The following is a 27730-nucleotide window of genomic DNA, read 5'->3' as shown; positions in this document are numbered from 1 at the left end:
GTTTATGATTCGCTATAGATTCCCTGTTTCTCGCTTAGCAGCCCGAGCCCCTCTGAGCTTGAACACTAGACAAACTTTTAATCCGTAACTTGGGATCGGACTGGCCGTTGAAAAGCCCCTCTGCAGAGTCAGTCACCTCAGGGGTCTGGACAAAAGTAGTGTGGAATCTGCAGCGAGGAATCGTGAAGCACTTAGGAGCCTGCAGCTTTGAAGGGCTGGCCGGGCGCGTGGCGCGCCGCGACCCACTGTTTAAATACAAACGGTCGTCGCGAGGGGTGCGCCTCGGTGCCGGCGTCGGGACACAGCGACGCGTTGCTGGAGTCTGGGCTCCACTGGCTACCACTGGTCGCATATGCTACCTCCCTCTGTCCTTGCTGTGCGGGGCCAGAGGCCTTCGGGGCCCACTTGTTTGCTTGGCGGCTGCTGGCGAGGCTGCGCCCCAGGTTAAGCAAGGGAAGCCTCTCTCCTGCTGCCTTGACCGAAACCACGGGCGGGAGCGAATGACCAGGTCTGCGTTTTCATCCTTTTAAATCAAATGGAGGGAGGAGACCCCTTGCTTATATACTCAACTGGCATACCCTTATGATAAACCGCGAAGTTGGAAGAATCGCGGAAGCTAATTCTCTCAGGTTAGGTTACAGTTTAGGGTCTGGGCTGGGAAGTTACAGACTGATTCGTTCTTTCGGAAGCACTGAACTCTGATCCGACTCCTCCGAAGGGCTGGCTAGAAGAAAGAGGTGAAGGTAGTTGAGTTTTCTTTGCTCGCATTTCGCTGGGTTTCCGTATCTTTCTAGGCAACTTCCGATTTTTTTCCCCTCAGTGAAAATATCAGTCTTGGCATTTGATTCCGAAATTATGGGTACGCTATTTTGCTAAAATAACCCACAAACTTTCTGACAGTTTTAGCTGTGAACACAGCAGTCCTACAGAGCTCTATTCTTGTTCCGTACTGCCTGTTTTTCTCTGTTTTCTTAGTGTTTTCCCTTTTCCAGATCTTTCTCCCTGTTGTAGAGCAGGGTTTCCCTTAATATCTTTTGCTAAAATTTCATAAACCTAGCTTTTCCTCACATATACTCCTCCTTTTATTTTTGATTCACGGTTTTAGATACTATCTAGTGTTGTAAGCTATGTCACAAACTCTTAGCCATGGACCATGATCGTTAAAGTCAGTGTACTTGTTCATTCTGAACAAAAATCACTGAGTTCAATGGCATTCCATTGGGAGGCATCACTTAACACCTGTGAGAGCAATGCGAGTAAACTAGATTAAAAATCATAAACTGCCATCGATGCCGTTTTCATCACCTTCCCCCAATAAATTTAGTTGTTGGGCAGATATGACTTGTAGAGAAACTCTCTGGAGGAAGCAACATTGATTCCATCTTAATGATTGAATTTATACTACAATAGCAGAGTAATAGTTCCTTTCTGTTAATTTCTTTTGTTAAGGGTTATAAATTTAAAATGTTAATCAGTTTTTTAAAAAGTAAGTTATTTTCCATTTCTGAAAGTACTATGCTAAACTGCGATTAAGTTGTAGATTGGCTTCTAATACCCTAATTTTAGTGGTTTTCATTTTTATAATAGATTTAGCAGTCTTTCATGACAATGTATAGCAGTAGCTGTGATTTTTTGTGTGTGTAATACTCACAGTTTTTTATCTCTGTATTTTTTCTATCCCGTTTTATTACTTACCTCCTTCACCTACAGATTCAACCTGTACTTGTATCTTACTCTTCTTCAAAATATTTATTCTGCTGGTACTGAAGAGGATGTGTTCCAAGGACATACTTTGTTGTCAAAAATTCCATTATCGGAGGTAGAAATAACATGAGACATTGATATGTTCCAGGACTTCAGAGAAAGGAAAGATACCACAAAGTGTTAAATAAAGCAAAGTTGCATGCAGTAGAAAGATGGAATATACATCTAGAAGAATTAAAGGAAGTTTTTGAAAAGAGATATATTTATATTAAAGTTATAGAATGTCTTAGAGGAAAAGTTACCAGGAGAAGAATCATATTAAAATAGGTGGGTCTGGAACTTAATGCAATAATATTCTGGCCTATACAGTACCTAAGAATGTGGTTTTTTTTGTTTGTTTATTTGTTTTTTTGCAGTTACAAGCAGATTAGTTACCACTTCCTCTGTCCCAGGAAAGTAAAGGCTGGACTTTGGAAGTCATCTCTCTTACTGCTTCCCTATATCTATTTATCCCCAGGTCATCCTAAAAGACGTTAAATAAGGTTTATTTTCTTGTCCAGTATTTTGTATAATGTGATTTCAGGATCACTTCCTCTTTTTCTAGTTATCTCTCATTTGATGGTACCTGAAATTCCCTCTGCCTAAAAATTGAAATATTTAGAAGTAATTGAAAACACAAACTGAAATCCAAGTATGAGTGTATAAAATTGTATTCAAAAACATCTTATTTACCATGTTGCTAAAGGAGAGGAGTCTTGGAACAGGAAGTTACTGTGTTCCTAAAGAGGGGAGAAAAGGGGACAGAATTGTGTGGCTAGGGGCTTAAAATAGAAAACCTACTAAATATAGGATTTTGCAAATCTAGTTATGCATAGATAACAGAGAAAGTGTGTAAGGAGATGATTTGTGTCCTGGGCAACTGCTGGACTGTTGACTGGGGGGGGAGGGGGAAGATTATACTATCTCTGCCTGATTTATAAATTGTTCTGTTTTGTTTTTAATGTAATGACTTCATTTTAAAGGGGTTTCATTTCCAGAGGATTCATTTTTCAAGGTATTGTTATATATTTTCCTTCTATGAAATGACCACGGTCAGTTACAAATAGATATTTTTAAGTGCCTTATTGACCTTTGCCTTACTGATTGACTACTTACAGTTTAGAAGCCTTTCAGCGCTTTCTAGCAAAGGTTCATAAGCATTTATTTACCTACCAATACATTTATTTATTTTATGAGTCTCTTTTGGGAATAATGTTTTTTGAGAATCTAATGAAAGCCCTACAAGTATGCAATGAGTCATTTAAAAATATAATTACATGATATTTTCTTTGAGATTTACAAAAATGACCTATTTTATTTAAAATCACAAATATTGTTTTAGTCTGTTGGTGTATATATATATATATATATATATACACACACACATATATATATATACACATACTGTTTGTAACATATATTTTCTGGAGTTTTATTCCTATTTCATAGTCCCAGTATATGTCAACTTTAGTAGATATCACCATTAAGTTTTCCTAGGTAGTGGTACCAATTTACCCTTTCCCAGCACTGTGTTTCAAATGTTCTAGAGCTCCACATTTTGGGCTTCCTTTGGTTATTTCCTAATGATAAATGTGACTGAATGTTTTTTTCACATTTACTCTTTTCTAAAGTTCCTGTTCAGGTCTCCTTCCTTTTTTACTATTGAGTTGTCTTTCTTTTTCTTATTGCTCTGAAGGGAATTATTTACATATTTTAGATACACATCTTTTTGTTGGTTTTACATTATCCACAACATCTCTTTCTCTCAATAGTTTGTCTTTCCACGCTCAAGGATGTCTTTTGATGAACAGAGTTGCTAATTTTAATGGGGTTCATTTTAATAGTCATTAAGATAAGAAATCTTTCTCTATCTGAAGATCAAAGATATTCTCCTCTGTGATCTCCAGCAAGCCTAGGTGTCTTACATTATATGTTTAGATCTTCAACAAACCTGGAATTAATTTGTAAAAGATGTGAAGTACCATTTACATTAAGAGGTCAAGATTTATTTACTCTATCAGGATATTAAGTTGACAGAGAACCATTTATGGAAAAGGACCATCCTTTCTTCATAGCTTCTTAAGAATCAACTTTGTCATAATTCTAGTGTCAATATATGCATGGTCATTTTTCTGGAGTCTTCCATTCCATTGTTCTATTTGTACGTATTTTCACGAATTCAAATTTAAGTTATACAATGAGTCTTGCTATCCAGTGGTTAGTCCTCCAATTTTGATTTTTTTTCAAGATTGTGTTAGCAGTGTCTACCAAAAAATCCTTTAGATATTTTTTTTTTCAGTGGGGGTGGGGGTGGTAGAATGCATTGAACCTATGGATCAATTTATTGAGTCTTCCAATCCTTAAACAAGTATATAGTTTTCTATTTAGGGCCTCTTTAATATATCTGAATAAAGTTTTATGTTTTTTTGTTTTGAGGTCTTACATATCTATTCTAGACTTAGTCACATGCTTGTGATGTTTGTGGCTACTTGATTTCTACACATATAACTTTTAAAATAAATTTTTTAACTGAGGAATATAGAGACATACAACTGGTTTTTATATATTGGCCTTGTACCCAGCAATCATCCTAAATTCACTTATTTTTTGTATTTTTTTATATACAATTATGCCATCTGTGAATAGTGATATTTTTATTTCTTCCTTTTTAGTCTTTATTCCTTTTATTTCTTCTTGTATTTTTTTTTTTTTTTTTTTTGTAGATACCCTTTATCAAATGCAGGCAGTTCTCTTCTATTCTTAACGTCCTAAGTATTATATCATTAGTGAATGTTGAATTTTATGAAATGCCTATTCCGCATGTATTTAAATAATAACACTTTTCTCCTTTATTTGTTGATGCATTGAAGTATAGTAATTCAATTTTTGTGTTGCTCATACTTTGCATTTAATCCAGTATTATTAAATTACTTTTGTCTTTCAAAGAGTTTCACCTTTGACCACTGGGAACTGTTTCATTTGTCTCCTGTGTCCCTTTGACATACCCCACCAATTTGGGATTCATTTGTTTTGTGTATACTTTCTTACTTTCTGGAACTACATAAAGTTTCAGGCTCATCTTACAAATTTTCTGTCCCAGTCTTAGAATTGACCATTTCTCCAGGGAGTCCTGGTTCCTTTTACTGGAGAACAATGTTACACACCAAGACCTGAATGCTAGGTGTGCTCTTTACTGCTGGAGAGTTGTTGCTTTCAATCACTTCCCGCTGGCAGAGAAACGAAATGTGTATGCTAAGCTGTCTTGAAATACTTCGATATATAACTATCTGTATCTATGTAAAGCTAAACATGAGTTCATCGTACTGATGTTTCAAACATGAGTTCATCATACTGATGTTTCTAACTAATCCATTAGGTAAGCATGGCTCATTCTAGTCTCCTCTCCTTGCTAATCTGTAAATTCCCACTCCAGCAGTGAGAAACCAGACTCCTATTCTACCATCTATTTACTTAATTTTTCAATTCCAGGGTGTATGCATAGAAGTATCAGAATTACCTCATAAGTCCTTGGGAAACATCTTATAAACTAGAGTAGAGTGTTTACATGCAGTTGATTTTGTCTTTAGTCTCTCAAGCTCCACTCATTTCCAAAGTTAGCACCTTTTCCATCCAACGCCTTCTATGAGGTTGTTTCACACATTGGTAATATAGTTTGATTTTCTTGTCACAGTCTGCATTCTTTCCTGGGGTTTCCTAGCTTTTACATGGTTTTTTAAGGTCATATACATTAGGGTTCTCTTTGTGCTGTAAAGTTTTATAGGTTTTGACAAATGCATAATGTCATGTTTCTCCCATTACAGTATAATACAGAATAGTTTCACTATCCTAAAAAATTCCCCTATATTTACTTATTCAAACTTGTGTTCTTCCTTCTGAATCCTTGGAAACCACTGATCTCTATAGTCTTTATTTTCACTATAGTTTTGTCTTTTCCAGAATGTCATATAATTAAACTCATACAGTGTGTAGCTTTTTCAGATGGTTTCTTTCACTTAGGAAGATGCATTAAGGTCCATCCATATCTTTTTGTGGTTTTATGGCTCATTTATTTTTATTGCCGAATAAATATCCCATTGTATCGATGTACCACATTTTTCATCCATTCACTTATAGATGGACATCTTGGCTGCTTTCATTTTTTGGTGATTATGAATAGAGCTGCCATAAACATTCAGGAGCAGGATGTTATATGTACCTGTGTTTTCAATTCTATTTGGTGAAAACTTTGTTAACATGATTGCTGATTGTATGGTAAGACTACATTTAGTTTTGTATCTGCTGAACTGTCTTACAAAATGACTAAATGATAGCAATAAGTGAGTCTCTTTTGTTTCTTCATAAGCATTTGGTATCACCAGTTTTTTGGATTCTAGCCATTGTAATAGGTGTGTATTGGTATCTTTTTTTTTTTTTTAATGTGCAGTCACCTAGTGATATGTAATACTGAGTGTGTTTTCTTATATGCTTATTGTCATCTGTATATAATCTTTGGTGATATGTATGTTCAGCTATTTGGCCTATTTTTTAACTGGGTGTTTTCTTACTCTTATAAGAGTTCTTTGTATATTTGGGAAACACTTCTTTTATTCAGTATTTGTTTTGTAAATGCTCTCTGCCAGTCTGTGGACTATCTTTTCATTTGCTAATAATGTCTTTTATAGAACAGAAGTTTTAAATTTTAATGAAGTACAACTTACCATTTTTTAAAGCTTTATTGATTGTGCTCTGATACTATCTAAGTCATTGCTAAACCCAGGGAAACAGGTAGTTGCTCACCTGAACAAATTATGGGAGGGCAGGGGGAGTAAAATTCTAGCTTTAGCAGCTCCTTACATGGACTTTCAAATCCTCATCCATATTTCAACCCCCTTGGCCTTATCCCTTAGCCTTTCTTAAGCATTTAAGGGCCACTTATTTCTAAAACTATCTTGCTGGTGTTGGTTTCCTTGTAAATAGATAGGATTAGCCTGTTTCTGCTCTGCTAGGTTGGTTATCACTCCTTCATCTGCTTTCAGTCTTTCAAAATTTTGTTAGTACTTCTGTCATGTGGAATCCCCTCTAGTTCATTTTGCCCTGGTGAGTATACATGGCTTTTAATCATCTACTTTCATTTTAGTAGTGTTGAAAGAAAAGAAATGAAGATAACATGCGCTTAATCTGCCATATTTTACCAGCCGAATCCTGAATCTTTTTTAACTTGTCATTTTATTTTTTAAAGAAAGCATCCTATTGGTGACTATGTGAGGTCAAAGCCCTGGGAATAATGACTAAATCTGTGCTAAATTCCCTTGTCTCCATTTTTTATGGGTTTTTTAAAATGTAACCTTTATAAGCATCTAAAATAGTTATTGCTGGAGATTATCTCAAGTTCATGTTTCCTCCCAAATGGCACTTTGTTCAAAATACAGTATTTGGTAGAGTATCATGGGACATATTTTATTTTATTTTTTTAATGTTTTTATTTATTTTTGAGACAGAGAGAGACAGAGCATGAGCAGGGGAGGGGCAGAGACAGAGGGAGACACAGCATCTGAAGCAGGCTCCAGGCTCTGAGCTGTCAGCACAGAGCCTGACACGGGGCTCGAACTCACGGACTGTGAGATCATGACCTGAGCCGAAGTCGGATGCTTAACCAACTGAGCCCCCCAGGTGTCCCTCATGGGACATATTTTAAAAACATGAACATAAGGCAAACATTTTTTTGTAAGGAAAAAATATTTAGGGTAAAAGCATATCTTAGATTCAGGAATACTATACTGTCAGTAGAAGACAGTACTAGCCTAGTAGGGAAGTCAAGTTAGTAGAGAAATAGCTAAGATAAATATGGTTAGTTCCTATAAGGGATGCAAATAAAATAGAAGATTCAGAAACAGACAGACCTAACCAGTGTTTTATGGATTTTTAATTTTAGGTGAAAAATCAGATCATTTCAAAAGCTGGAGCTGAATGTGATGTTAAATAATGGCAACTGGTGACTTAAAAAGAAGCTTACGGAACTTAGAACAAGTGCTTCGCTCGCTAAATTATCCTAAAGAAGTGGATTGTGTAGGGTAAGCTATGTATCAAAGTTATTTGTGTTCTTTTTGGCAATGACTTGAGGTAAGATTTGACTTTGGGGGGGGTATTTAAATAGGTTTTATCTGGGTCAATTGAAAATTTTCCCTGTAATGTTTAAAATATTTTAGACAGCAAGTAACTACAGGAGGTTTTTTTTTTTTTTTTTACTAAGTATGAATTAATGAAAAATTGTATCTAACTGAAGAGATTTAAAATATGTTCTTAGAAGTAGAACCACAATATATACCCCAGTGTAAGGCATAGTTTCTGTAGAACTTTTATTTTTTTTTTCAACTTTTTTTTTTGTTTGTTTGTTTTTATTTATTTTTTTTGGGACAGAGAGAGACAGAGCATGAACGGGGGAGGGGCAGAGAGAGAGGGAGACACAGAATCGGAAACAGTCTCCAGGCTCCGAGCCATCAGCCCAGAGCCTGACGCGGGGCTGGAACTCACGGACCGCGAGATCGTGACCTGGCTGAAGTCGGACGCTTAACCGACTGCGCCACCCAGGCGCCCCTCTGTAGAACTTTTAAATTCATAAAAAATAATATAATGGATTTCATTAATTGTACAGTATTCTATCCTCTCATATTTTGGGTTGGATGATATTTCTTTTTGATTTGGAAGATTCTAGTTAATAGATTGCTTATGAGAACTTACACCATGCTCAAAGATTGTTACCAAGCTAACTCATTTAATAGACCCCACTTTGAAACTTTTGCTTTAGTTTCTCCTTTTCCAATATGACTGCTTTCCTTTGTAAATGTAGCAACATGCATTCCTTCTATATTCATGCTAACCTAATGGTACTCTTGTCATCTTCTGTCCTATATTTCCTTTTTCTTCTTATCTGGGATTATTGATTAAAAATATTCCTCACTGGGAGTGCCTGGGTGGCTCAGTCATTTAAGTGTCCTACCTCTGCTCTGGTCATGATCTCATGATTCGTGAGTTAGAGCCCCATGTCTGGCTCTGTGCTGACAGCTCAGAGCCTGGAGCCTGCCTCGGTTTCTGTGACTCACTCTCTGTCTTTACCCCCCACCCCCCCATGCTCTCTCTCTTTCTCAAAAATAAATAAACATTAAAAAAAATTTAAAAAAATATTCCCCACTAGGATACAACTGAAGTCCGGTACTTTGTTTTGTTTGCTGTAGTATCCCCATATCTAGAATTGTGCCTGGTACATATTAGCAGGTAATTAGACATTTATTCAATGACTTAGTATCAGTGGACAAGCCCAGATTAGGTATATGTTCAAGGAGTGGAGTGAAACTTGGTTAAAATAATAAAAAAGAGAATCCTGGAGTAATGTGCTTTACGTACAAGAATGAATGTTCTGTTGGACACTGGGGAGAGTTAACTCCAAGAGATGGCTACAAATGAAAGGATAGTGAGGAGAGTGGGGAGAAAGTTGAGTTCTAATGACCAGTTATAGCCCTTCTGTGTGAGAAACAGAAGGTGTTCCATAGTATGTACTAATCATGTCTTGGTTCCTTAAACAGGGAAATCTAGTCTTCCTGGGATTTAACCAGTTTGAGTAGCCAAGTTTTCTTCCTACTACTTTTAAGCATCATTTTAAGACACATTTTGGATAGGAATACTTCTAAAATATACTGATTATTCTTCTGTCTTTTGAGTATAGCATTTAAACATTTGATTTTCTATCAGGAGTATCATTAAGAACAATTGCTTTTAGACTATTTCACAACGTAGTAACTCTGCAGAGTCTATTGAGATTGATAACACTGCTTGCTGCTGCTTATTCAGATTGCCCCCCTCACACTCATACACACTCCTCCCACACATATTTTGATTCTTTCTATTTCTTATCCATTTTTTGAAAATGTTTTCTTTCAGCATCTGATTTTTTGGGGGGCCAGTATGCCAACTTGTAATATGTTTTCTTACGATGTCTAATCAAAGTTCTCAGAAACTAGATAACAAAGATTTTTGAGTTAAAACAAGAGGTATTAAGGGCACCTGGGTGGCTCAATCAGGTAAGTGTCTGACGCTTAGTCTTAGCTCGGGTCATTATCTCATGGTTTGTGAGATTGAGTACTATGTTAGGCTCTGTGCTAACAGCGTGGAGCCTGCTTGGGATTCTCTCTCTCTCTCTCTCTCTCTCTCTCTCTGCCCCACCCTTGCTCTCTCTTTCAAGTAAAATGAACTTTCAAAAACAACAAAAAAACAAGAGGTATTAAATGTATACCTGGCTGTCTTCTAGTCTTAACGTGCATAAAATGGACAGATTTTGCTGTTCAAAAGTATTGTTCTCATTTCCTGTTTTGAACTAACAGACAATATTGCCAGCAGTTTTATCATTGGGTAAAATATTATTATACCTGTAAATGTAAAAGAGGATTTATATTTGTACTGAAAAATAAAATGTAATTTTAATATGTACTTGTTCTCTGCCTTTTTAAAAAAAATTGGGTGACGATGGGGAATTTTATGTCTTGAATTTTGTGGAAAAACAAGTTTTGTGTAAGCACATTTTTACTTCCGTTGAATAGACGTAACTGGATAATTGAACAAATACCTCCTTGCTTTGTTGTGGCAGAATCAGTGAAGGTATTTCACATTGAGAAAATAATGCCCATATGTGTAGACAATTAGAAAACAGTACAAGACAAAACCTGAGGCATCAAACACTGAATACCCTGGGGCTCATTCTGGAAGAGATCAGTCTGGATCAGAAAGTTGAGGATGGCTTTATGGATGGCTTGAAACTTGACAAATAATTCATAGTGAATAACAGACAAGTAGAAAAGAATGGGATACCTTTCTAGACTGGAAGAATTAACGTAATCTAAGGCACAAATTCCTAATGAGCTTGATACAAATGGAAGATGCAAACTGATTAGCCCAGTTACAGTTTCTAGCCCTATTTTCCTCTCTGTAATTTAAAATTCATAATATTTTACCTTTGCAGGTTTATTGTAAAGAGCAAATGAGGTAATGTAACAAGTGTTTGCCAAACTGTAAAGTGTACTGGAGCACTATAAGGTGGTACATTTGTTTAATCAGAGAAAATGGACTGATCAAATAAGGCTAAGCTTTGGAACATCAAATACTGTGGTGAATAGACCGTACTATTACTGAAATGCCAACTAATAAGTAAATAAGCTATTATTTCATAGCAATCTGGCTATACTGATTTAGAGTAGGAGATGGAATCAAAAGAGTTTTGTGTATCTCCTAATTGTTTGGCTATAACGTTAACTTACAAATTATTGGCATCTCATTTCCCTTTCTATCTAACTTTGTGGAATTATGCTCCTTAAAACTTTTTCTTTTTCTTCCTAATAGTTTGGTAAAGGGAGATACAACTGCATCTTTGCCCATCATCAGCTATTCCCTTACCTCATACTCACCTTATGTAGCAGAACTTCTGATGGAATCCAATATAGAGCTCATAGCGAAGAATGACTTACGCTTTATAGATACTGTCTACAAGGTACTTGATTGTATGAAACATTATTTCAGAAGTCATAATGATTTTTTTAAGATTAATGTTTTATAATAACTCCTTAAATATATGTACAGCACATAGAGTTGACAGTATTTTCATATGCATTTCTCATTTAGACAGTTCCTATTATAATCAAAATATAATTTAAGTCCCCTTTATGTTTTATAATCTAATAAATTGCAGTTGGTAAACATTTGCCTGTGGTTACCATTTACTCTTTTTATATCAAATTTTAGTAAAATTTGGCATGTTGGCATAAGTTAGAAATGTGACTGTTGAGTAAATTTTGTGGTTTGTAGAATTATGAGTAACTTAGTTGTTAGTAAGAAAGAACTATAGCTTTGAGATTTCATGTTCCTTGATGTCTGGGACCATATCTTCTATCTATTCTAGTATCTATACTTGTACTATATTGGGACTGAACTTAATCTCATGATTAAAAAATTCCTTCTGATCATTATTAATTTTTACTCAAGCAGTGGTTATCTCAAACTGTTGTTAAAATAATAAAACCCATTTATCAGATCAAGTTGTTTTTGTTTTTTTTTTTGCGAGTTTACATTTAATGACATGGGATCTTTTCTATGTGTAGAGTCTCTGTTTAATCTTCCCTGTCTTTGCCTCTAACACCAGCAGCTTCCTTGAAAGACTAAGAGGCACTTCTAAGAAATCCTAGGGTTCTAGAGCATAGGCTTTGAAAATTGGTGGTCTAGTTAGTCTGTTTCTCTCATTTTACAAATGAAACATTGGAACTCAGAGGCCTACTGACCTAAGAAATCATATAGTGGAAGAACTAAACAAATAACAACTAAACATCTGTTGTTTTCTAACATCTGGTATGGCATTCTTTATTTTCTACTAAGTTAAGGAGTTTTTCTAGTACCTATGAGGATATTTGAACCTTTTGATCATTGACTGTATTTTGTTATCTCCCTGGACATGCATCTATTCTCTGCTACTTCCTAGCTGCCCATTTTCTACCTGGATACCTCCTACCTGGTCCTGACTACCACCATGCCTACAAATCTCTTTAGTACCTCCATCTAATGCCTTGATCCTCCTTCTTGAAGATGGTATTACATTCCTGACCAGGTGACCATTTATCATTTTGGATTTTTATCTATTTCCTCTTTACAGCTTCTTCGTGATCAATTTAATTATAAACCAGTTTTGACAAAAAAGCAGTTTCTCCAGTGTGGGTTTGCAGAATGGAAAATCCAAATTGTTTGTGATATTTTGAATTGTGTGATGAAAAAGCACAAGGAATTGAGTAGTTTTGAGAAGGTAATTTTATTAATAGATTTTAACTTACTCTAAGTTGCCTGGTATTTTAGCGGACAAATTCAATACTCTAGATAGCCAACTAACACATAAGTACAATTACTGCATTGTTCACAGATTTAGGCAACCTTATGCCTGATGTTTGCTTTAAATACGGGTCATTTCCGAGGCACCTGTGTGGCTTAGTTGGTTAAGCATTTAACTTTGGTGCAGGTCATGATCTGACAGTTCCATGAGTTCAAACCCCACGTCAGGCTCTGCACTAATAGAGCCTGTATGGAATTCTCTCTCTCTGCCTCTCCCCCACTCGCTCTTTCTGTCTCTCAGAATAAATAAACTTTTTTTTGAAAAAGAGAGACTCCAACTGAGGGTTGCTGGAGGGGAGGTACGTTGTGAGGCAGTAAGTTAAATGAATGGTGGGCATTAAGGAGGGCACTTTTTGGGATGAGCTCTGGGTGACGTATGTAAGAGATGACTCACTGGGTTGTACTCCTGAGGCCAAGACTACACTGTATGCTAAGTAACTTGAATTTAAATTAAAAAAAAAAAAAGAGAGATCATTCTTTGGAGTCAGATGGACCTGTTTATTAAATACCGGTCATTTGTTTTTACAAATTTGTGACTTTGAGCTACTAGCTAAGGTAACAGTTCAAACATAATGCGTTTTCCTTACTTTTTAGTTTTCAGAAGACATATCTCATTAGATTTGTAATTTGGCAGTCATATTTCATATATGAAAATTCAAATAATGTAATTTAATATATAATTTTAATGTCAGCTTTCACGTACATTTAGTCTCAGTACTTTTTTTTTTTTTTTAGATTCCATCACAACAAAGAAAGAAAATCAGTTCTGTTAAGTCAGAACCTTCTTCAAGCACTGAGAAGACATCTACAGAATCTGTTGGCATTGATATCACTGGCAGATTTATGACTTCAGGAAAGGTAGGAAGATACTAAGAAAATATGTAGGTGTTAAAGATTTATCTACCTAATTAATCAAATGTACAAGATTCACTTTTCTGACTAGTAGCTGGTAAAACATTTTTAGTCAGATTTGGTTAAGGAGTTTTGACAATGTATACTGTATATTACCTGGAGAACAGTCCTCATATAAGATAGAAATATAAAATGAACAAGGTTTGTTTTTACATTTCTATTTCCTAAATCTGCCTCATTTCCCAGATAGAATAGCGATGATTTGGGAAGGTTGTATAATGTGATCATGACATGTACTCTTATTTATGTATCTAGTCTTTCTAAAACATGGAAATGTATGAGGAGCATACCATTAGTTATAGTGATACATTATGATAATTCATTTGCACAAATTTCTGTCTCTGTACCATGAGTGTATATTATCCAGTGATTGATAGTCCCTAAATCTATAATCTGGTTTTGGGTAAGTTTTTTTTAATATTTTCTCTTTGTTAGTAAATATTTACCTACCCTTGCCTCCTCTGAGCATTTGTGGCTTAATGAGTCTCATACATTTAGGGATGGCTTTTCTATCTCCAAGAGAAATTGAGTTCAAGGTATTACTTTATAATGGTCAGTATACTTTTACCAATCTTCCTTTTGGGGCAAACCATTTCTGAGATTAAAGCATAGAATATCAGATAAATAACCAACGTGCAATTAGATAAAGGATGTGAATAGTTTCTGGTGGAAGTAAAATCCAGAGAATTATTTCTTCCTAGTACAATGTACATGAGTTACAACAATCTATTAAAAAGCTACTTGTATGCCTCTATAACAGATAATGACATTTTACTGTAGGAAAAGCATTCTTATATCAATAACTTTTTTTTTTAATGTTTTTCTTTATTTTTGAGACAGAGAGAGACAGAGCATGAGCAGGGAAGGAGCAGAAAGAGAGAGGGAGACACAGAATCTGAAGCAGGCTCCAGGCTCTGAGCTCTCAGCACAGAGCCCGACGCGGGGCTTGAACTCACGGACTGTGAGATCATGACCTGAGCTGAAGTCGGACGCTTAACCGACTGAGACACCCAGGCGCCTCCTGTCGATAACTTGTCTTACCTAACTCTTGTTAGTTTTATATGATTTTCTAATTTTTAAGTGGTTTATATCTAGTATCTTTCCCCAATATATAAGAATTAATATAAATAATAAATTTTTTTCACCTTTTTTTTTTTTTTTTTTTTTTTTTTTTTAATTTTTTTTTTTTTTTTTTCAACGTTTATTTATTTTTGGGACAGAGAGAGACAGAGCATGAACGGGGGAGGGGCAGAGAGAGAGGGAGACACAGAATCGGAAACAGGCTCCAGGCTCTGAGCCATCAGCCCAGAGCCTGACGCGGGGCTCGAACTCCCGGACCGCGAGATCGTGACCTGGCTGAAGTCGGACGCTTAACCGACTGCGCCACCCAGGCGCCCCATCTTCCACCTTTTTTAAAAATGTTTTTTTTATTTATTTTGAAAGAGTGCATGCAAGTGGTGGAGGGGCAGAGGGAGAGGGCAGAATCCCAAGCTGGCACCAAGAGAATCCCAAGCAGGCTCCATGTTCAGCACAAACCCTGACCCAGGGCTCAGTCTCACTAATTGTGGGATCATCACCTGCGCCGAAACCAAGAGTTGGACACTTAAGAGCCACCCTGGCATCCCTATACTGCTTTTTTTTTTAACCTTCCTGTTCTTAGTACAGGCACTATAAGCACTTACTAAATATAAGCTGATATAACTAAATGTATTTTTCAATCTTCTATTTTAGTTTTGGGGCTGAGTAGTAATATATATTGTCCTAACAAGGAAAGGTGCAAAATTTCACAGCATTAGACTTGTTTTTCTTAAAGTATTGTTTATTAGTCACATTTTAATCAGTTGCATCGGATCTTTATCAGAAATTTTAATATTAAAAGTTGGAATCAGTAAGTACATTCCTTTGTTTACAGTTAGAGATTAAGTCAGTACTAAAACAAATTATCTCTTTTCCCAGTTCCTTCTGTAGAGTATGATTTGTGAATTCTGTGTTACATTATATGATATTTTTATAGTGCGTATGCAGTCTAAGGTAAAGGAGGTAGGCAGGAGAGTCTTGTCTGAATGCATAGTTTGACCTAATGCCTTATTCTCAGGACTTTTGTCATTATTAATTTTGAATTGTTAGCTGAAGAGCTGATATTTTCCGGTTTGTTTAATAGAAAAAAATTGTAATGGGTCCTACTCACGGAGCCAATTCTTGATTATTTATGTGAATTATGTGGCAACCTATTATGGGATGTTTCAAACATTTATAAAAGTACCAATTCCCACTATCAGAAAATTATCGACCCCTTGTTAATCTTGTTTCATCTTTATTATAACCACTTTTCCAACATCTTCCCCCCAATTCTGAAGCAGTATGAATCAAATCCCAGACATTATTAAATAGTTACTTCAATTTTTCTATTATGTAAGAATGCTCCAAAAATAATAACTACAATTGCATCATCATAAAATATTAGTAATATTAACAGTTTAATCAATGTTTGATATATACCTTACTGTTATAATTTAAACTTTCATAAATTTTAAAGGGAAGATAAGGTGTTTCTTCAAAATTATGTATATGTTGAAAATAATTGTATGAGAAGAACATTGAAGCAGCTCTGACATATTTTTCTCTATGCAGACAAAAGCTGTGGTGATCCGTCACCTGTATAATGAAGATGGTGTTAACATTCCTGAAGATACGAGAAGTACAGTAACAGATGTTAGTGGAGCATTTGATGTGTGTGACTTAAAGACTACTGAAATAAAGGTTCCTGAAGTAAAGTTCCCTGAAATCAAGTCTGAACAACAAGTAAGAATTTTGGACTTCTTTAACAGATGCCTGTATTTCTTACTTTGACGTACATGATTACTTCAGCACCTAAACTTTGGAATATCTCTAGCTTTTTGCATTATTACTTATGACACAACACTTTATTTAAGAATAAGTAAGTCTACTGTTTATAATTCAACAGATACTATTTGCTGCTTATGTTTAGGGTACGGGGCCAGGTGTTATGGGTAATGCAAAGATGAATAAGAGACAGTACTTTGCTTCAAGGAATTTAAAGTCTGGTTAGAGACAGAAATACACTGCTTTGTACAGTGAAGGTTCTGTATCATCTATCCCTCTCATTGAAGAATGGAAAAAACTGGTGCACACTCCCTCCTGCCATTTTATTTTCTTTTTTGGGCCCTTGCTATCTTCTTCTCTTACTTTTAGAATACCTTTTCTATTACTTTATTGCCACAGACCTTCTTATAGTGTCTTATCTATACTGCTCTGCTGACTTCCTTTTCTATCTTCTATTTCTTGTAACTTCTATACACCGCAGTTTATAATTGGCATTAGGCTGATTTCCTGTTAATAGCAAACTGAACAGTTTCAAAGCACTGTCATATTTTGGTCATTCCCTCTTAGCTTTGTGCTGGGTGCTGTTACAAATAGCTAGTTAGTGATAGTTTTATTATACTACCAGGTGCTCTTCTAATACATATATATATATATATATATATATATATATATATACACACATATATATATATATATATGTGTATATATACCCACACATACAAACACACACACACGTTTATATATATATATATTTTTTTTTTTTTTTTAATTTTTTAACATTTATTTATTTTTGAGACAGAGAGAGACACAGCATGAACGGGGGAGGGGCAGAGAGAGAGAGGGAGACACAGAATCGGAAGCAGGCTCCAGGCTCTGAGCCATCAGCCCAGAGCCTGATGTGGGGCTCGAACTCACAGACCGCGAGATCGTGACCTGAGCCGAAGTCGGACGCTTAACCGACTGAGCCACCCAGGCGCCCCAACACGTTTATATATAAATTGAAACACCAAGGTCACACATCTCAGAAGGGGTAGTTTCAGTGTCTGAGCATTCTGCCCGTATAGATCATAGTCTTTTAACTCTCATGCTGTATGCCTGTTATAACTATTGAAATAACGCCGTGGAAATGGAAATACATTGATTTTTAAAACAATTTCAGTCTGTCTAATACAATTTTTAACCTTTCTAATCATTTTAGGATATTAAAATTAATCATGAGATTACTGCACTACAGACTATGCTTGCTGAATGCCAAGAAAAACTTAAGAAACTGACTTTGGTAGAGAGTAGATTAGACTCTTTGGAAGAAAAAATGAAAGGAAAAGTGATGGTAAATGAAAAAACCTGGGCTAATCTTCTAAGTCGTGTCACTCTTCTTGAAACAGAAATGCTTTTGTCTAAAAAGGTATTTCCTATCTTTAACATTTATGGGATATCTCAGATATATTGTTAAGTGTGTATTCTTTTAGAAAAACTAAAAGAATATTTAGGTAATGGGAAAGTGTTTAGTTGAAATGAGGCCCTATTTAGATATAGCCCATTTTGTTGCTGCTATTGTGGTTATTGTTTTTCTCTTTAGCAACTGAGATAATCTGGCAAGCCTCTGTAGGTTCAGCTTTTAGAGCTGTTGATACTGTAAGCATTTAAAAAAAGGTACGATAATGTTTGATTTTTATGAAGAGCTTGAAATTATATTCTTTAATTGTACAAAGGTCCTATTTTTATAGTGAAAAGAAAAAAGTGGACAGAACAGGAACCAATAAAATTATGACTTCCTTTTCTTATTTACAAGTTATAAATTTCCTGGAAACAGTTACCAAATTTGCCATTGCCTTATGAAGTCTGAGAAATTTGTTTTGATTTGCTTAGGATTTCAATTTCTGGTTCTAGTCTATCTTTCCTTCCTAACAGTAAAGTTAGTTGATTCAAGAATGTTACCTCTGCTTCCACATTTGAAAGGTTATTTCATATTCATAGTGGTATTTATGTATTGCTTTACAAACAATTAAAAGTTAAACATTTATCTTGTTATCTTTTATGCTTAATAGTAAGAATAGTAATAGTAAGAATATAGTATAGAATAGTAAGAATATAAAATGAGAACACTTTTCATTTTATTCTAAATACTAAATTATATTATTCCAGAATGATGAATATATAAACTTTGGTCAAGTGAATGAAGACTATGAATCCAGTAATGACTTGGATATTCTGAATTCTGGTAAGTTGTAATATTATGGCAGTGGTATTGGTGGTAAGGTAAAGGGTTTTCAGGAAGATGATTTTTATAGGTATTTGATAATTTTAATAGTCCCAAGCCTTATTTTTTAGAAGCTGCAAATCTCCTAGGAAAAAAGACAGTATTGAAATTATGGACTACTGAAGCCAAGGATTGCTTAATAAAGCCAGTTTACATATCTTACGCGAGGTAGTGGTTGAATAAAGTCCCGTGTACAAAATTGCAAACTTTTATAGAGGCATTTTATTTTACTCTTTTAATTGCTAAATGCTCTAGAATAAACATGGAACTCCAGAGTTTTTAATTTAAACTCATGATAGCTTCCACCTCTGTAAATAACATAAGTAAAAAAAACATTTGTCAGTAACCTGTAATGTATTACAAGCCTCTTGAATTTAATCAGTTAAATGATGTTAATGTCTTCTCCGTATCACTTACTTCCACTGGATTACTGACATTTTCATTGTGACTGAGCAGCAAAGCTAATATTTCTGGGCTTTTTTTCGGTGATAGCTTTTATTTTTTATTATACTTTTTGAATAGACAAAGTTCTAGATTTCGTCTTATGCTAATAATTAAATCATATTTGCAGAAGAGATATTTTGTCAAACTGAGAATTCATAACAAAAAAACATTTTAAAATCTATGGATGCTTAATATCATTAAATCTTTCAGCTACTGTGTATAACAACACCAGCATTATAGTACTATGTACCTGACACTGTCCTTAACTGCTGTATTAACAAATTTAATTCTCATAGCAAACATTCAAGTACTGTAATTATCCATATTTTACAGAAGAGGAAACTGAGGTACAGAGAGATTAAATAAATACGCCAAAGACCACACAGCAATTGAATAATGGAGCATATTTTAATCTGGGGAACTTGGCTCTGAAGTTTTCTCTTAACTACTACATATTTAGTATACATGTCAGTTTTATGGCAGGACAGTTTCAATGATTAGGTTACTATATAATGATTTGAAGTGTTATTTCAGGCAGTAAATTTATTAGACTACAGATTTCAGGTTTGGTAAATGTTTCCTTTTCAAATTTATCATTCATTCATTTATTCAACAAATGTCAAAGCTCAGCTCTGAGATCTTTGAGGTCAGGATCTTTACCTTATGATCTGCATAGCAGACAGAAATTAGGTCTGTACTTCTAGCTCCAATATCTGTATATAATGGTGTTCAGTTTTTTATGTAGTTTAAGAGTATTGAATGCCTGCTGTTTGCAAACGCTTGCCTTTTCCAAGTTTGGTTTTGCATGTTCACAATTATAATTTTATTAACATTTTTACAGACCTACCTTTAAGCCATTGAGTTAACACATAACCAAATATAAGCCAATGTACTAAGACTTAGAGTGATAGGCAGATAGGCCGTCATCTGAAATGGGTTGTAGATTATGAACAAGATAAATATATGGTCTCAAGAAACTTATAATCTAACAGTGATCAGTTAAAAGAGTTAAGTTTATAAATTCTTACACTTTGTCCCTTAAATATGCGTGCTACATGGAACCAGAGAGTTTGATTTCACTTGGAAGTTGAGAGCAATAATTCACCAATTTCATTTTAGGATTATGTTAAGTTGGGAATGGTTTTTGAGAAGTTTCAGATTTGTTTTCCCTTTATTAGAAATAGTGTTTCCATGGGGGCTGTAAGGCGTCTCTGTGTTTGGTAAAAAATCAGTGAGGAGAGACTTTTATTATAAGGATTGCGCTTAACACTGGGTGATTTTGGAGACTGTTTAAAATGAGCGTTCTTGTAGTTTGTGTTCTGTTAGGAAGCGGGAACACTTTGATGAGTGATGATAAGAATGAATGCTGAAATTTTCAGTGGAAAAGAAGTACTTAATATTAGTTGGGAGAGCACTATAGCTGGTCCTTTGTGTGTTTGCTGCTTACATGGTGTCCTTGTCTGTATTCAGACATGACAGAGTTGGTCTTGTTTTGTTTCATCAAGGTAATGAAGTGACCTCATATGATGGTTTTCTATGAACATAAATAATTATGTTCAGTTGGGGATACAGTGACCTGGTTGTTAATTATTGGATAGGCCATGACCATGAACGCTCTTTGTTTTTTGCTTTGCTTTTTTTGTGCCTTTTTCCTCATAAGAAAAAAATTAATAAAGTTATAGTGTCACAAGTGTATGGATCCAGTATGACTAGAAGGAAGGGTACATGTGGGCATTTGAAGGAAGTTGAAAGAGAAGAGTAGAAAGGTAAAATCATGGAGTTTATATGGGGTCATAGATTTTTAGTAAAGTAAATACAATCAGATTTATATTTCAGAGAAATCATCTTAAAACAGAAAAGTGATTCATTATAGGAAAGTAACACAGGAAAGGGTGGTAATTTGAAGCGTCTTTCAGATCCTTTATCTCAGAATAATGAGGGTGTCTACTAAGGCTATGATAGTAAGGATTAAGAAAAAAATTACTTAGTTGTTAGAATTGATAGCTCTTGATTGCTGATAGAAGTTGTGGTGAAAGAGAGAGGAAAAAGTCAAAACGGACCACTTGTATTTGACTTGTGTGATTGGGTACATAGTTGGTACTCTTTAATAGAGAATTAAGGAGAAAGTTGGAGAAAAATGGATTCACTTTTGAAAATACGAAATTATGTATGAAATACTTAAGACAAAATATCCAAAAATCAGTCGGACATATTTTCCCTTGATTGGGAAGGACTGGTTTACAAATTAGTTTTCCCCACTATTGGAAAGAGGAGCATTAACATGAAACCTTTCATAAGCCTAAATGCATAAAGCAAAGTAGTACCATGAATTTATAGGGAAAATATTTTGAGCATTCCCACACCTCAAAAATAACTTTTTGTAGGCTTTTTTGATGCCTTAGGACACATCTTGCCAATGGATGCACAAAATAAGTCCCGATAAAGCAGTTGCTCACAGAAACAGTTCAAAGCTATGGCGGCTTGATGCTGAGATGCTGAGTGTAACTCCCAGGGAAGGAGCTTTGCGGGCCACTCTCGCTGCTCCAGGTGTGTGATGCCTCTAAAATAACTTGCTGTGAAACAAGTGCTGAATGCTATTTTCATTTTTTTGCCTTTATTCAAAAAAAGTGAAAATCCTCCTTGATTTCTTTTGGTTAGCAAAAACAGGTACTAATGTGGATCTTCTTTAAAAGCAAAGTGGCATAATGTGAACTTTTGATAAGCGGGAGATACCTGTATAGTTAAATGGCAAAGGACCTAACTAGTTCTCTTAATGCAGTAAGGTAATTCTCCAAAGTTGTCAGTTAAAGATTAAAGGTCATGGGAAGTTGGCTAGAAAATCTAGATCTTACAGATCCCCTTTCTTCATAGAGATCTATTGGCAATGACTCTGAAACTGTAAACAATAATTGCCCTAGGGACTACTACTCTTCCCTTTCTTTTCCATCCTGAAGTTAAATTTTTTTTTTTAAGTTTATTTATTTTTGAGAGAGACAGAGACACAGAGGGGGGAGGAGCAGAGAGAGAGGGAGACACAGAATCTGAAGTAGTCTCCACTGTGAGCTGTCTGCACAGAGCGCGACATGGGGCTTGAACTCACGAACTGTGAGATCATGACCTAAAGCTGAAGTTGGACGCTCAACCAACTGAGCCACCCAGGCACCCCATCTTTTCCAACCTGAACTTAGTTGCCAAATCTTTTCTCAACTTCCCATAGCACAGTTAAAAGCCATTATGTTTAAACAACGAAGACTGTATACTAAAGACTTAGGAAAGCAATAGGAAAAATCGTTACAGAAAGTAATACACACTTCATTGATCTGGCTATTAAAATATGGCTTGTGTTCTGTATATGTCCCATTCTGTAATCTCTGGAATGCCCTATGTGGCTTTCCCAATAGCCTCCATAGCCTGCCTAATACCAGCTTTTTTCCCATTGTGAGGTATATACCCTTGAAGGCTAGATAGATACTTCCAAGTCTAGGCCCCAGAGAGCAGAGCAGAAAGCTGTTCCTTCACCTTCCATTCAGTTTCCATTCTGTCTTCCCACTTCTTATTTCCTGTCCTAGGACTTAAAACCTCATTATTTTTGAACAGCTTAAAAAATGTTCAGCTCTTTCCAAGGACACTCATCTCTATCCATGGAAAATAATCCAAGATTAGGGAATGGTAGATATAGTTCCTGCCTAGTTTCAGGTTATTCCTTGAAATTACCTATTGCCAAAAGCCCCTGTTAAAAGAGCTGGGTATAGATAATCTTCAAAATTGTACTATGTGATCTTGATCCCTGAGCTTGACCAACTGAATCAAGAGTAAACACCTAATCCAGGGAATGCCAATTCAAAAGGTGTTGAGCCAGAGCATTTTCTCTCCCTTGGGAATTTGGAATTAGGATACTAAGTCAGTCAAGATGTTGAGCCTGGGCTAGGCTGGCCTTTTTCTTCCAAGTTCATGCTGATAAGTAAGCAGATGTATGGAGTAAATAGGTAAGAGAAGTAGACAAAAGAGACTGGCTCTGTGTGAAATGAAAATAAAAGTCTTTCCAGTTGTTTCAGTCTTCAGGTGCTAATACCTTTTCCCTAATTGAGGTTGTCTATGTAGGCTTACAATAAAACTGTCTATATAAACCAGTTTAAATGGGTGCTTATTTTTTTTTTCTGGCCTTGATTTTGCAGTCATATATATCTTGACTAAAACATAGGGCTGATGGGATTGATTTAATAGTAGCATGTCTTATAAGTGATGTTCTATATTTGATTTAGTCATAGGAAAGATTTGCCATCATTTTGTCGCATGAATGGTATCAGTGTACGAGGTGGAAAGTTGTTCACTTCTTTAGAAAAAAAAAAATCTTTAAACCCTGAATTTTAGGCATTGTTTTTTTCCATACAGGTTAACTTAGGAGGGAATCTTTATTGATTTTTCAAAAGTATACTCAGCATTAGTAATAGTTACAACCATCTTCAGAAAAGAATATTCATGAGTCAGTAGCTGATACTTAAAAATAAATTATGAGCTTGCCTACTTGCTATCAGGACTATCAGGATAAAGATAGTAGTACCTTTTATAATTTTTACTGGCCAGTTTTTAACACCCAGATCTCTAGGTATAATCTTAAAAGAATAATAACAATTTATCTGGGTCAATACCAGTAGCCATTTTATATTAAAATGTCTGTTTTTCTTCCATTTACAAATAAAATTTTTAGATGTGACTACACTGTGAAGATAACCTAAATATTAATTTCTCCACAGATAGAAAAGGCAAAGAGGAGAGGCAAACGAGTGTTCCTCTATCCTCTGGTTATAGTACAGTGTCATCAGATTCAATTCCCAGAACCCCAATGGTTTGTTACTGTGGTCTGAAAGAGAATTCAGAGGTAAGAAAAACTGGCAACTGCTTAGATGATTTCCTTTCTAAGGGCCGGATAATAAGCAAGCACTAGATTTGGTTGTAGATGCATTGGCAAGAAAAATAGTGAAACTGTAAATCTTAATCTCTCGTAAAAATTCTTTATGATAAGTAAACAGTACTTAATGCAATGTTTTAGACTGTTTTATATGTTCACGGTCCATCTTTGATGATGGTTTACTTTGAGAAATCGCCTAAATTTGTTGCTTTTTAAATTAAAGGAAACAACAATCCAGAAAATGGAAAGGATGAAAAAAATGTAAGTAACAGAAAGGGGGAACAGAAATTCATTTCTCTGTAGGGAGTTGTATTGGATTACAGTATATATAGAAAGTGCATATGTGTTTCAAACCTTAAAGGTCTCTCAATCAGGTGTGGAATTTCCTTCAGGACTCCAGTGGATAATAAATCCCCCTGCAGTTATGTGTTTGTGAGATGAGTCACTATTTTGGTTTCCAACAAGTGATGTAAAATATTGTTAATGGAATTAATTGTAGGATTAAACAGTGCAGAGATATTTCTGGTTGAAGTTAATCAAAAGTATTATCTACCTTTGATAACTCATTTATCAAGATATTAAATATATGTAGGTAGATGGTTTGGAGACATTTTAAGTATTGTTAAAGTATTGCTAGTCTTTCAGTTATTGGTAAAATAATACTAAAAATGATACTTGTGTCTTGTACAAATATGAAATAGTAAAAGCAGTTGAAAGGAAATATGAAATGAACTTGTGTAAGATGATTATGCAGCATCCTACTTCAGGGGACTATATTGCTTTGAAATTTCATAAGTACTAAAATAACTCATGCTCTAAGAATTAAAGACTCATAATTGACTTTAGTGGTATTTCTCCCCTCTGGCTATGGTATATACTTAATTTATTTTTTATACCTGTAAATAAGAAAAGTAGGAAATTTATTTTGGGCTCAAAAGCATAATTTTCAGCCACTTAAATCCTATGCCTCATTATGACTTTTTTTTTTTACTTAACATATTATTTATTTGTTATATTTCAGGTTTGAAGAAACTGCGGAGTTACTGAAATGTCCAAATCACTAATTATAGAATTTTCTGCGTGAACTTCTCTAGGACTTTGGCTACTGTACATGTTGTATATTTTAAGGATTTTCTATAAATTTTAACATACTGCAATATTTTTATGAAGAATTTTTGAATTCCATTTGGTATATGAGTTTTTTTCGATATTGAGTAAATACTTAAATATTTTTATGCTACGATTACACTGCTTTACTGTATTTTACTTTTTTAAGGAAAACTTACGTGCCAGTATGTGTCTTTTACAGAGTGAAGTCATTATAGCACTGTATTTTTGTGTTGACATTTGTTGGCAGTGTGCTAAGTAATATGTTTTCTAAAGTAGAGGCTTGTGGACCATGGTTTACATCCTGTTGGAAACACTCCAGCTGGGACTTGCATATTGTACCCAGGAGGCTCTCGTGCATACCATCTTGCCATCTGTACTGACTAATATGTTGTAATGAAAAATCAAAAATGCTCATTGCAAATTAAATAAAAATATAATTCTAATGTTAATCAAAAAGCAGCAGTACATTTTCAGTTAACGCTGAGAAAGTAAGGGTATGATTCTCCTTTTGTATTTGGAAATAGGTCAGAAAGTTCACCATGAGAAATGTGTTGAGTATTTTAGTGCTCTATTCCATAACACATTTTAAGACCAGCAGCGCAGACACAGATGGTGGCCATCCAGTATTACAAGGTACACAGTAAGGTCTTTTTGGGTTTTTTAGGTGATGGGAAGTTACATATTTTTCTAGAGAGAGAAAAGGTCTTAGATGAAGTTAAACCAAGAGAAAAAATGAAATTCACTTGAAATTACTAGAGAAATTACTAGAGAAATTATCTTTTTTTATCTCTATAAATTAAAAAGTGTAATAATAGCCCTGGGTAATCTATAAGAAAATTGACTACATTATTTTGAAGGAAAAAAGGAGTATTTTTTCTTTTTTATTATTGTTTAGATTATCTAATTAGATTTTATTGGTTCATCTGTTTATAGTCTATATGTTCGATTTGATAGCTGTCACGTGAAATATTAACATTTCGTTAAAATTCTGTGTGGAAATAACTTTTAAGTATTTTTAGTGTTCTAGTACATAGTTTTAGACTTTAAGAATTTTTAAAGTTAGCCTACAACTTTAAAAATTAGTATTAAGTAGATATCTCTAGAATTGATGAATCCAATTAGCTATATTTTTTCAATTATAAAAGATTTATAAAACTCAAGATATTACAGTCATAAAAGAAAAAATACTGCTTTTATATTCTAAAATATCAGTACCAACATGGAATTATAGCACCACCTTGTGGTTCATATATCAGTATTTTACCTTTTATTAAAACAAGTGATTTCCCATAAAACGTACTTTATATTTCCTCTTTTGAGAAACTCAATTCCAATTAAAGAAAAAAAAAAACCTTTTTCAAGTTTTCTTGTTTAAAACAGAAGAAAAAAATGTCCCCTTTTCTCTTTGTCTCTTTTTTCCCTCCCTGTCCTTTTGTTTTATATAGCATACATATACAGTACATAGGTGTGAACTTATACAACATAGGTGTGAACTGCCTGGAACTGCCCAGATCCATTTTAACATGGATTTTTTACAGCACAGTACTGTAAATGTATATTCTTTTCCTTATGATTTTCTTAATGACGTTTTCTTTTCTTATTGCAATACAGTGTGTGATACCTATAACATAAAAAAAAAATGTGTTGCATAGCATTAAGTTATTGGTAAGAATTCTGGTCTACAGCAGGCTATTAGTAGATAAGTTTTTGAGGAATCCAAAGTTATGGGCAGATTTTTGATTGCGTAGAGGGTAGACTTCCCCAACACCCTTGTTGTTCAAGGGTCAACTGTGCATAACAATTAGATGATTTGAAACTTCTTTAATCCTAATTTGCATATAGTATATGCAAATATACTATAAGTACTAGGAACTATTGAAAATGTAGTAAAAGTTGTTTTATATTATCAAGTAGAAATTTGGAATCCAATCTTAAAAATATTTTTGTCTAACAACGTGAAACAAAAACTAAAAAAGTCAACTCGTAATAACACTATACATTTACACTTATACTACCCTGACAACATAGTTTTTGTGGAAAACAAAGCTAATTTGACTTTGAAGTTATTGAAGTGATAGCCAAATTATTATTTTACTCTTATTAAAATTTTCTCTCAAACAGTTTGGTTAGTAGCTTGTAACCTTAAACCCTTTTGATTAATTTGAGGGTCTTGAGAAAGTGAGAAAGGAGAATCCTGGAGAGATTATTTGGAGCTATGTTATTAAACCCTTAATTGGAATTTTCACTAACTCCATCCCCTTAATTCTCCCATAACCCAGATGAGAAGTATTTATTTTACTACCAACAGAGGCATCTGCAGCTTGTGCTGCCCTGTCTATACTAGAGAATAGGTCTGGATGAAGATTATATAGGAACACTATAAAGAATGAGTAAGGGAAAGTACTAGTCAGAGTAGATTAAAGAAAAGTAACATCAGCTGTGTGAAAAATCCTAGGCAAAGATAAGGATTAATAAGTTAGAAAAAGTTCTATATTTTTTGTTTGTTTTATTGTAGCATTTTTAATGTGATGTTTTAACATGGAATGAATATACTCACTAAAAAATAAAACTTGGAACTGTGTTTTACGCCA

The 27730-nt window shown here is 34.7% G+C and overlaps 1 protein-coding gene across 5 annotated transcripts; it reads left to right on the top strand.

The window, feature by feature from the left end:
• Positions 1–186: 186 nt before the first annotated feature.
• CEP44 (centrosomal protein 44) lies at positions 187–27730 on the top strand. 5 transcript variants are annotated; one of them, XM_030312737.1, is made up of 13 exons: positions 187–508; positions 1853–2031; positions 2727–2758; positions 7676–7814; positions 11131–11278; positions 12431–12577; positions 13396–13518; positions 16204–16374; positions 17615–17821; positions 18562–18637; positions 23875–23999; positions 24253–24290; positions 25051–27730. In XM_030312737.1, exons 4-13 carry the CDS (start codon positions 7726–7728, stop codon positions 25091–25093), a joined length of 1167 nt encoding a protein of 388 aa, XP_030168597.1. In that variant the 5' UTR covers positions 187–508; positions 1853–2031; positions 2727–2758; positions 7676–7725; the 3' UTR covers positions 25094–27730. The 5 variants fall into 5 exon arrangements, with proteins under 5 accessions (XP_030168597.1, XP_030168598.1, XP_030168599.1 ...); XM_030312738.1 differs by lacking the exon at positions 1853–2031; XM_030312739.1 differs by lacking the exon at positions 2727–2758.

Source organism: Lynx canadensis, chromosome B1 (assembly GCF_007474595.2).
Source record: "Lynx canadensis isolate LIC74 chromosome B1, mLynCan4.pri.v2, whole genome shotgun sequence".
In the NCBI taxonomy this organism is placed as follows: Eukaryota; Metazoa; Chordata; class Mammalia; order Carnivora; family Felidae; genus Lynx; species Lynx canadensis.
Note: the sequence above shows the minus strand (reverse complement) of the source record. Positions and strands in the feature narration are given on the sequence as shown.

Bases quoted from the DNA above. Each gene is read 5' to 3' on its own strand.
- CEP44 (XM_030312736.1), top strand. From the start codon at position 7,726: ATGGCAACTGGTGACTTAAAAAGAAGCTTACGGAACTTAGAACAAGTG. The intron at 7,815-11,130 runs GTAAGCTATGTA...TCTTCCTAATAG, and splicing joins AAAGAAGTGGATTGTGTAGG to TTTGGTAAAGGGAGATACAA. The intron at 11,279-12,430 runs GTACTTGATTGT...TCCTCTTTACAG, and splicing joins TTATAGATACTGTCTACAAG to CTTCTTCGTGATCAATTTAA.